The sequence below is a fragment of the Xyrauchen texanus genome, chromosome 19 (genome assembly GCF_025860055.1).
Source record: "Xyrauchen texanus isolate HMW12.3.18 chromosome 19, RBS_HiC_50CHRs, whole genome shotgun sequence".
Taxonomy (NCBI): domain Eukaryota; kingdom Metazoa; phylum Chordata; class Actinopteri; order Cypriniformes; family Catostomidae; genus Xyrauchen; species Xyrauchen texanus.
In genome coordinates, this window is record NC_068294.1 from 15,855,582 (window position 1) to 15,867,256 (window position 11,675).

The 11,675-nt window shown below is 35.2% G+C and overlaps 1 protein-coding gene and 1 long non-coding RNA gene across 2 annotated transcripts; one reads left to right on the forward strand and one right to left on the reverse strand.

The window, feature by feature from the left end:
• Nucleotides 1-123: 123 nt before the first annotated feature.
• tomm5 (translocase of outer mitochondrial membrane 5 homolog (yeast)) lies at nt 124-1,672 on the reverse strand. Its single transcript, XM_052150200.1, has 2 exons — nt 1,430-1,672; nt 124-468 (listed from the first exon to the last, which is right to left on the reverse strand). Exons 1-2 carry the CDS (start codon nt 1,548-1,550, stop codon nt 434-436), a joined length of 156 nt encoding a protein of 51 aa, XP_052006160.1. The 5' UTR covers nt 1,551-1,672; the 3' UTR covers nt 124-433.
• A 231-nt stretch (nt 1,673-1,903) lies between these two features.
• On the forward strand, nt 1,904-3,924 carry LOC127660137 (uncharacterized). The gene is made up of 3 exons (XR_007972607.1): nt 1,904-2,279; nt 2,383-2,769; nt 3,113-3,924. It is a non-coding gene; the product is annotated as an uncharacterized LOC127660137 (long non-coding RNA).
• Nucleotides 3,925-11,675: the final 7,751 nt, after the last annotated feature.

An 11,675-nucleotide genomic window follows, 5' to 3' on the forward strand; every position in this document is an offset into this window, starting at 1 on the left:
ATGATATTATATGTTTCAGTTGTTTAAGAGCTCTGCTCTTCTGACTAAGTGCAAGTAGAATGGAAGTTTGTGTACATTTTTAGAGCTATTTTACTATAAGACTGAGGATGACAACACAGTCAATGGGTATAACTGAAAGATTTATTGCTTAGACCATAATGAACATTATTACATTCTGGTTGACAAGGCTTGATTTTCAATGGTGAATGGCTGGGAACAAAGTACATTCAGATGCATCCAGTATCATTTATTTTTTTTAATTTTTTTTTAATATATACAGTCTAACACAATGTTACATCATCTCTTCATTCACTGGCATGGTAAATGGCTCTGTGCAGCATCATCATCATCAGCAGCAGCAGCAGCAGCAGCATCATCATCCAGGCACTGCATGCTCATCTGTATAGGGAATGATTCCAAACATGATGAAGTTTCATATGCTGTCCAGCTTCTTCAAAACATAAGGTGCTGCAAGACAAAAATTCACAAAGCATTTATTTGAGCTACATAAACCTGTTGTTTGACATGATCTAACTACTTGACTCATTATCCACAGAATGCAATAACCACATCAACAGACCAACTTTACACTCATTTGAATTAAAGGTGACCAATTCAGGTGTTTTCAAACTTTTTGTTGCCAAGGACCCCCAAATTTAAGGACCCCCAAATTTGATGATCCCCTTGCGAGGGACCCCCTGTGTGATAAAACTAGTTAATATGATGTTATGAATATTTTTTATTTGCAAAATTAAATAATTTGCTTTTAAATAGTCCTGAAGCCAAAATAAATAGTTAAAATATTATCTGGAAAATAATTACTTTTTATTAAGTAAAGTGTATCTTATGCTGGAGTAATGTTAGATGTATAAACCCAAAGAGAAACATTTAAAAATCAAGTAGATACATTTTTTTCAAAATTATAAGTAATATTACATTATATATTATTTGTGAAAAACATAATTAGCAAAAGTATTACAAACAAATTTCAAAGCAATTTTACAGAGAATAGAGCATAACTACTCTCATTTGTTACAAATAATATTTATTATTCTAATATATAAAAAATACAGTATTTACCAGTTTATAGTAGTATTTAATTTCTTAATATGGCTGTCAATATGAACAAAATATTCGTGATTAATTAACAATTTCAGAATGAATCTAATTATATGAAATAATGTCAACATGTTTACACTTTTTCTCTGAAATGTTTTGTGGACACCCTAGCACCCCCTTGCGTGTCCCCGGACCCCAGTTTGAAAACTCCTTTATATGAACATAGTCGCAGATGCAATCCTGAATAGATCAACGTTCCTTGCAGATCTCATAATTTAGGCCTAAGCCTTAAAATAACTCACGTGCCGATATGACATAATTGATCACATACTACCACTGTTACACATGCAAAAATCTCCAGGATACTCACTGACTCGGAGAAGCGCAACGTAAATCAAAAAATTGCGAACAGATGTGATGACGTCCTCTCGCATTTTCTTCTTCATCTCCTCCGGGTCCATCTTTGGACCGAGTCCCTCGATTTTAAACATCTTAGAGCTAGAATGAAATATTAAATGTGACTCGAATTATCACTCCAACACACATTTAACCCACAGGCATGTGAAGAGGAAAGCACATTCGATCAAATGATAATCTGCTTATAGGACCCTCACTATTGGCCTACTGCGTTGTGCCTGGTGGTAATTGAGGCATTTTTACCATCCACACACAATAGTAAATAATAGGTTCCTTTTATATGATAACGTGAGATACTTTGAGGAATCATGATTTATAATAACCAAGAATTTGTGTATACATTTGAAAGAATCATGTGTCGTTCATCATTATAAACAGGCAAAATAATAAAGTGCATTGCTCTTCACGTCTCATTGTTTTGATTTTTGGTGCTAGTGATCGACGCAAAAAGTACTGAAAAGCACATACCAGTTTAACGCATTTATTTATTTGTCTTAAGTGTTCATTTTAAGTATTTGTAGTCTTATTTATACAGTTACGTCTGCACTGCTATCATGTTGTTCCTGTGGTACTGAGAGGCACACTGACTGTAGCTGTATGTGGTATAAAGGAAGATCACATTACTGAATTTTTATATCATGGGGGTCAATGGACTTCTGTCCAGCAACGTTTATCAGACACATCTTAAATGGGGATTCATTGAAACGTCGCTCATCTGTTTACCCAGTAAACGTAAACGAAATAAGTTGGGCATTTTTAATGGCAACGAAGAAGCTGGTCAAAAAGGCAATTTTGTGAAATAGGTGTGTACTTCTCTGAGAGCTGGGAACACAATGACAGCACTTTGTACCTGCTTGTTAATGCCTGTTTTGTGAAATTGTTCAGCCATGACTTCCTGTTTCACAGGGGTATAAATATGAGGTAACACACAGGCCAATTCTCTAAGTCATCCATCAATAAAGTTGTGATGTGCAGCAAAAGGTTGTTGAGCTTCACAAAATGGTAAGCTGCTATAAGAAAATAGCTAAAGCATTGAAAATACCCATTTCCACAATCATGGCAATAATTAAGAAATGTCAATCAACTGGAGATGTTACGAATTGGCTTGAAAGAGGACGTGTGTCTATATTGTCTCCATGCATGGCGAGGAGGATGAGTTGAGTGGCCAAAAATTCTGCAAGGATCACAGCTGGACTTTGTTAGCCGACATCGAAAAATGTGATCAGATCAGCTTTGAGCAGGGCTTCTTCTGCATTGGAAATGCGGCAGGTGGATTTCAACAGAAGGTCCAAGGTAAGACTGCTTTGCTTTTCTTGCGAAGATAAAAAAACATTTTTCACATTTTAAGTAATTTGCCTGCTATGCCATTGGTGATGGGCAATTTCCCAGTAATTTGGCAAGAACTTAATATTCATGATATAGCTTAATACTGTGCTGACACTTTTCTTTATTGATTTTACATTCCCCAGTGCATGTATTCTCAGTCTCTTACTTGTTTACAAACGTACAAGTACATTTATTGTTAATTTAAATAAAAAGTGAATTACAGAATTGTTTCCATGTATATTTATAAATTGTAGTGTACATATGTTATTCATCAATCTGTGTCTTTTGCCTCTGTATTTTCTCCATTTAGGTTTTTGAGGAAGCTAGGAGCACTCTTGATTGTCTCTGAGGAATCAAATAGAGTTAGCATCTGCCATTTCAGCTATGCTATAAAGCACAGGTCAATTCTGTGTTATTTTGCACAGCCCTTCCTTGTTAGTGTTTTCAGTTATTCCGTTTTTTTTAACAATGTTTGTTATACATATTGTGCCTTATCCCAATATCCCAACGGTTGTGGCGTTGTATATTTCTATGCTATGCTTTGATGTAACAGTGCCTGGTTCTTGTATCATAGTTCATTAGCTTCCATGGTCAGAAATGGTAGATATCATCCCATATGTATTTAATGTTGTGCAACATAACCACTGCTTTCTTTTTATGATCAGCTCTGTAATAAGTAAGTCTGATGCTGCAGCTCTTGCTATGAACCAAAATGTAACATTTTGATTAAATATTTAAGCCTATGCCTGTCATGTGACATTTGATGCCTGATGATTATTTTGTTGCACACTATGATAATAGTTGTAAACTGCTTTTACTGTCATTTTTTTAAAAGTTTTTATTTATTCCATGATGATTTATTACGAATACCACCTGGATTCCATCCATTTACAGTACATCAATAAAACAAAAATTCTTCTCTTGCTATTGTATAGGGGTGGTTGCATATAACGTTGTAGGAAAGAGTGGGTGATGAAGATCTCCTCTCCTTTGATGTGGCTATCCATTGGTGGAGCTCAAAAATACACTAAACTTCTGCTGATTTCAGCTCTGGATTTGAAGCGGTTCACACTTCTCCTCTATCAGTCACCGTAGAGGAATGTCCCAGTAATAATTTTGCTACTCTACTGTTATTAAAATCAGCTGGCTGATGGTGAAATTGCTATGGCTCACAAAGGAGTTATAAATACAAATGGCAGCCAAGCGTGAGTAAAGCAGTTTGGTGCAAGGAGACATTGTCATTTTAACCATTAGCCCCTATTGAAACATAAGAGTGAAAACGGACCTTTAATGTCAATAATTACGAGTAACTTTAATTGGACAGATTTTATCTGAACATAAAACTGATTACAGTAATGATTGAGATTACATTACACCTGTCCAATCACATCTAAATTGTGCATGTTATTAACGTCATCACAGAATGTTAATGTAACTGTTATTACAGTCTATAATGTAGGACATTTTAATTATTCATTTAATAGTAAATGTACTAGATTTTTTTTTCTTTCCATTTTCTGAAAGAAATCAAGCCACACAGTTTGAGGCATCATTCATGTTCATAGAACAAACTGTCCAGGACAAGTTACATACATAAATGTAATACTTGGGGTTAGTGACTCTAATGTATGAGCAATAGAAATGGTGATGTTAGCAACACCATTAATTATGCTCCCCTCTATTCCACTGAGCCAAGTGCATAGTATTCTGTCTTTTTTTTTTTTTTTTTGACAACCTAATTTTCACTTGTATGTTCACATTATTATGGTGAAGATACTTTGGAAGGTTTTGAACAGGTGAAGTTCATTTATTTGAACACTAGACTGCAGTACAACACAAGCCATCTTGCATGATGTTTTGACAAAGTATTTATTACATTTAGAACCAAATGTACACCTTAATTATTTTAAGGAATTAAAAGTCTTAATTTTAGCACCAAAAGTGTTTGCATTTAGGGCCCTTTATTACATATATTACCAAAAGTTATTACATTTAGGGCATTTGTTACGTTTATGACCAAAATGTTACATTCAGGGCCTTTATTAAATTTGTGTCCTCTACAATGCCTGATCACCCTAGATCCTGATGACACTAAAACTTATGTATGTTCACTTAAAATGTAATAAATTATATATATATATATATATATATATATTCAAACTTTCAATATCTGACCCAACTTTGCAAATGACATGTGCATAACAACACTGAATATCCTGAATATATATCTGTTAAATAATTGTACAGTTAAGCATTACCTATTTAAAAATGAGAAAGAAGATAAACTAATCACAATTATGATTATTATTAAATATGTACTATTTAATATTTTATTAATTATTATTGTCATTTTATTAACACTTAAAATGTATAATGTATAATAATAAAAAAAAATTAAGATGTATTGATAATCATTTATTAATAAACTTTGAATAATTAATACAGTTTTAAAATATATTTTATTTAATTAATAAACCTTGTAAAAAAAATAGACAATTTTTCACCACATCTTTAAAAATTTTAGCTTGTTTTTCCATGTTTCTTTTTATTAGTGTTATTTTAGTACATGCATTATTTTCATTGCTTGCATTATAGAAGCAAATAGCTTGGCATTGCAGATGTGTTTATTAGTCATGTCAATAAAACACACTCAACCGTAAACTAAAACAGAAACATGTCTCTTATTGTGTTTGTGAGCTGTCTCTGGTGGTATATTTCCCTGACTGAAATTTAATGTGTACACACTCTTTGAATGAAAAGATTCTGCCCACTTCCTCCAAAGGTATCAGATAACATGAGCAGATATCTTAAGATACAGTGCATGTGCTCACTTGGCCCACTGACTTCAGTCATTTCTACTCTGAAAAAATGTATCTGGCTTAAGTAAAATGTGTGCTATCAAATTTAGCTCTTTGATTTATTGTACCCCCACTGAAACACAGCACTAAGATGGAAGATTAAGATGGACTAAGACTAAGATTTTTGGAGAAATACAGTGAGCACACTTCATTAAAAACTGCTGACACCTGTGTGCATCCTGTTAGGATAGAATATTTAGCTTCCTTTTCTAGACTGTTAAAACTCTCTCACCCTCCCTGTCATACACAGACAGTGTTAGGGGCCATTTACAAAGAATGCATTTTGTGTCTGTCTGCACTGTTTCTCAAACGTATTCTATGTAAACAGGTGCTGGATGAATGTCTTTGCACTTTTTAGATGCCGTGTCAAGTTAAAAAGAACGCACAGTTGAAAACCCATCTCGAGACACCTGCGTTCTGTTATGTTCGTTGTGCTGCATCTAACTTTTCTAGTGTAATTACGCATTTGGTTTGAATGGCCCCTTACGCTGATGGTGTGTTTCCACTGGCAGGGGGCATTAAATGTATTTAACCCAGAATTTCTGCCATTCTATCTGAGAATCTGTTTTAATGGAATCTGGTAGGCTTTGACAAATACAGAGTGCAGGTGTGAAAATTAGCTCTTTATCTATGTCTGAGAGACAGTGAGTCAGCATGTTGAGTGCGGATAAGACATCATTTCAAAAGCTTCTTTGTGGTCACTGAACAGCTCAAATTTTGCCCTAACTTTCTATAGACTTAAAATTCGAGATTGCATTTGTGGTTAATGGCGATGTAAATAATTTTGAATGGAACTCTAACAGGAACAAGCTAATTTGCCATTGAAGAGGATATTGATATTGCGATAATGGCAATTATTATGATAATGCCTTGTACGTCTATGGCAAGCCTCCCCAACATTGTCGTTAATGGTTTCTCAGGCTGCATACTCAAATTGAGTTTAGCTACACACAAGGGAATAATAACAAAGTCTCTATTTTATTTTCTCTTCAGCCTGAACTCAAGTGACTAAAAGCATGGGAGTACTGTATGTATTAAAATCAATGGCGTGTATTTGGTTCGAAAATTACGGCACATCTAAATAAAAAATTATTGCATACTCTTAAATATTTACATTCACTGAGCACTTTATTGGGAACACTCTGGTCCTAATTAAGTGACCGACATGGTGTCTGCTTTTGTAGCCCATCCGCCTCAAGGTTTGACATTTTGTGCATTCTGAGATGCTATCCTGCTCACTACAATTGTACAGAGTGTTTATCTGAGTTACCATATCCTTTCAGTCAACTTGAACCAGTCTGGCTATTCTCCATTGGCGACATTAACCCTAATTATATTGCAATGATTAAAATGCTGTAATGGTAGCCAATTTTTGTTTTTAGCTTTCTTATCAGCAGAAATGTCACAAAATTGCAAAAATAGTAGGTTTTATCCATGAAACACAAGCAGAACAAATGTCTGTGTTAAGTGTTCATAAATCCATTCTATAAAAACTTAATTAGGAACAATTTACACACAAATTCGTTCTGCTTGTTTTTCATTAATAAGGCCCAATGACATTTCAAATAGGTTCACTGAACACTCCCCCCTGTCTTGGTTGGAACAGACATCCCCGCCTCAAAATCACGAAATTGGTGACTGGTTTATTGGGCTTATCTGGATGTCCCAAAAAAGCAAAGCAATGTTATGATAGCACTACAGAACCACAGTGTTTACACATTTCGGGAGAAATCAACCTATGAATGCCCTAAGGGAGAGTCACACTCTAGTACTGAAAAATCATACTCAAGTAGAAGTAATTTTACTTCCCAAAAGATTTAATATGAGTAGAGTAAAAGTAACTGTCCTTAAAACTACTCAAGTTAGAGTAAAAAGTAGCTCATTTAAAAGTACTCATGAGTAGTGAGTATTGAGTACTGAGTTGCAAAACCTATGCCCCATTATAATGAACGCTGTATGCCAACTTTTAAAATACATCACTTATCTATGATAAACACTACATGAATCTGATTCCAAAAAATAAAAGGGAGACATGATAACAGAAATAAAAAGATTAAAAAGTTATTTTCACCATTTTAAATCACAATGTGTGAAACAATTACATTAAAATCAGTTTATGTGTAGGGTCTAAATTTCCCTTAATGCCAACAGAGCGTTATTGTTGTGCATAAAACATGTTCAAACAATGCAAAAAAAAAAATGCTAAATAAGCAGGATCACTTGGCACGTCATGTCCTTCAGGAGGTAGAGCAGGAATGGAAGTTGTTTGGTACAGAGGCTACATCAAGCTTTAAAAGGAATAATTCACCCAAGAATGAAAATTCTCTCATCATTTACTCACACTCATGCCATCCTGGATGTGTATGACTTTCTTCTGCAGAACAAAAATTTAGATTTTTAGAAGAATATTTCAGCTCTTTTGGTCCATACAATGAAAGTGAATCAGTGCTAAAATATTGAAGCTCCACAAATCAGCATAAAAACAGTCTAATCCATGTGCCTCCAGTGGTTTAATCCATGTCTTCAGAAGTGATGTTAGATGTGGTGAGAAACAGATAAATAATTAATTCCTTTTTTACTAATAATTCTCCTCCCTGCTCAGCCAATCTCCACTTTAAAATTCACTTTCTTCTTGTGTTTTTGGTGATTCACATTCTTCATGCATATGGCCACCTACTAGGCAGAGAGAAGAATTTCTAGCAAAAATGGACTTAAATGTTGATCTGTTCCTCACCCACACCTCTCAAATCAATTCAGAAGTCATGGATTAAAAAACTGGAGTTGTATGTATTACTTTTTATGTTGCTTTTATGTGCTTTTTTGGAGCGTCTGGAGCGTTTAGAGGCAGGCTAAATACATACAAATTGTGCCATTGTGATTTAATGTGCTGAGTAATGTAAATATTCCCACCGTGTCCAATATTAAAATCAGTGCGACACACAGTGCAAAAGGCGTGGGCATTGTTGATATGGCTTCGAGATATGAAATTAAATTCTTATATATTAAAAAAAAAAATTTTCACCTATTATATATATATATATATATATATATATATATATATATATATATATATATATATATATATATATATATATATAATACCTGCTTAGATATCAACAGCGCAACTGGGTTGTAGGTTGCCAGGTTGAGGTCACAAATGGGTTGAAATTTGTATGATGTGTCAATTGTCTGAGTAGGATGCGTTTCATACAAGATCTGGCAATTGGATAACCTTGGAATAATATATTGATGTGATTATTCATGTAACGAGGTTTGGGCCAAACAAATTATGTGAGTTTCATGGGAGAAATAACAAAACGGCAGGGGGCGGGAGATTGGTGTGAAATACGGGAGACTCCCGGGAAAAACGGGAGTGTTGAAGTGGGAAGTTATTTTAACAGCGACAAAATTACATGTCACCTTTTAATTTAACAAATGTCTCTTTCAGAGGTTAGGAGGTTTTACATGGCATGTCATTGTTCAGCTTGATAGAAGAATCCTGATCTCTATTAAGACATGAATTATCTAAATCCTATCTTGTTTATGGAGGTGATATTCCAACAGGTTATTGCCGAAATTAACACAACACTGATGCAGATGCCAGCCATTAGAGCCTCAGCCTGAACTGATGTCAGATCAGTGCTAACAGGCATCTGTGCTCATCTAGTCAGGATTCAGCTGTCCAGTTCTATGATTGAGCTCTCAACAGGACCTCATCGGTGCCAGACTAGCAGTGTTTGGCACTCATCATCAGCCATTATCCGGGGCTCCACATCTCCAACATGCACTGCTGCTCAATTGCAGTGTTTACATCATCTGCTGAAAATCCTGTTGCAGTCAGAATCTTTTAACCAGTCAGTGCCTCAACCAGGGAATGATTGCTACACGGTTAGAGCTGGATGGTAGTGGATGATGAAGTTTGGAAGAGAAAAAAGTGATTTGTCAAGACATTCAGTCACGCATTCAATCACCGTGTGCATGCACCAATTTCTATGTAAAACCTGTGTAAATTATGGGTGTAAAAACGATTGCATCATATTGTATCGTACAATTTGATGCTCTCGATTTGATATCATATTTATCATATGATACATACATAAATGCTAAGGCCTGGTCACACCAAACCAGTTTTTTCAGTATGAATGTTCATTCTGAACAAGCTTTTGTACGGTAAAAATGGATTCCAATGGCGCTATTCATACCGAGTCCGACAAATCGCCCTCCGATAATCCAAAGGTTTTTTTACGGAGAGTGTTTTACGAATTTTGATTTCTTCGGACTGTGATGAAAACTGACTGACCGATGAGATAAGAGATTTTTGTCATTTTTCCAGAGTGACTGCAGCTGCTCAATCCTGAGTGTTGGCGCTAATCAGTTGGCAAACATCAGCATTGGACATGCAGCTGATACACAAATATTCTATACTTAAAACTAAATAGTTGCAGTTCATGAACCTGCAAACTGCAAACATAAACCTGTTCTGTTTTTGAAAGTATGCTTATGGTGTTTTGTCTTAATGTACATTATTTAATGTTTATATCACTCTGCCTGTTATATTCTAGCAGAGAGGTTCAGCAGCTCGCTTGGACTAAACTCGTAATAAAATATCCCATAAACACTTTGTTGCATGCAATGTTTTAGAGAAACGAATGCAAGGACAATATAAAAAAGTATTGCAATACATTAAATTGAAGTAAACGTCTACAAGAACAATACTTGCACAGTATAAGCTGGTGAGACTGTTAAAATTTACATGCAAAGTGAAACCAGGGGAAGAGGGCTTTTTTTGCTCAAACCACTAAATAATATTGTACTATGTACATATAATGTAAAGCCAGAGGTCAGATTCCTCTCAAGGCTTTCTCCACAAAATATTGAAAGGAGTTTTTTTTTTCTTTGCCACGGTCACCGTTAGCTTGCTCACTGGGGGCTTTAAGACGATGATTCTTTTCAAAACTGCATTGTGAAAAGTGCTATTCAAATTAAAATGACTTTTATGTACACAAAATAATTTTTCTCAAGAAAAAACATGAACATGCTGATAAATGAATTGCTGGTGTTTATGTTGCCAATGTCAAACACTGTTGAGTCACTTAAGATTTAAAATATATTTATGTAGAATCCTCGAATTGTGGGTGCCGCTTTCTATTTATTTTTATAATCGTATCGTATCGTGAGGCTTCTGCAACGTATTGTGTAATATTTTGTGTAGAACAAAACACATGGAGCAAGAGAGGATCACATGATGGAACGGATCACATGACATGGCAAAGAAACAGGAACAAACTTAAAAAATAAAATACATGAACACAAAATATGAACAATACACATAAACGTAACAACACAGATCAGCCACAACATTAAAACCACCTGCCTAATATGGTGTAGGTTCCCCTCATGCCGCCAAAACAGCTCCAACCCGAATCTCACAATAGCATTCTGAGATGATATTCTTCTGAGTTACCGTAGACTTTGACAGTTCAAACCAGTCTGGCTATTCTCTGTTGACCTCTCTCATCAACAAGGCGTTTCCATACACTGAACTGCCCCTCACTGGGTGTATTTCGTTTTTTGGCACAACTTTGAGTAAATTCTAGAGACTGTTGTGTGTGAAAATCCCAGAAGATCAGCAGTTACAGAAATACTCAATCCAGCCCGTCTGGCACCAACAATCATCCATGCGATTATCTAATCAACCAAACATGTGGCAGCGGTGCATAAAATCATGCAGATATGGATCAGGAGCTTCCTTTAATGTTCACATCATCCATCAGAATGGGGATAAATGTGATTTGGACTGTGGCATGATTGTTGGTGCTAGATGGGCTGGTTTGAATATTTCTGTAACTGCTGATCTTCTTGGATGTTTACGACAGTCTCTAGAATTTACTTTGAATGGTGTAAAAAAAAAAAAAACCCATGCCTGGACTGGATGGAAATAGAGAGTGCTGATAACAAGATGTACGAATCAATGCAACCTTCTAAAACAGGCACAAGCATACGGACATATAATAT

Bases quoted from the DNA above. Each gene is read 5' to 3' on its own strand.
- tomm5 (XM_052150200.1), bottom strand. From the start codon at position 1,550: ATGTTTAAAATCGAGGGACTCGGTCCAAAGATGGACCCGGAGGAGATG. The intron at 469-1,429 runs GTGAGTATCCTG...TTTGTCTTGCAG, and splicing joins CGTTGCGCTTCTCCGAGTCA to CACCTTATGTTTTGAAGAAG.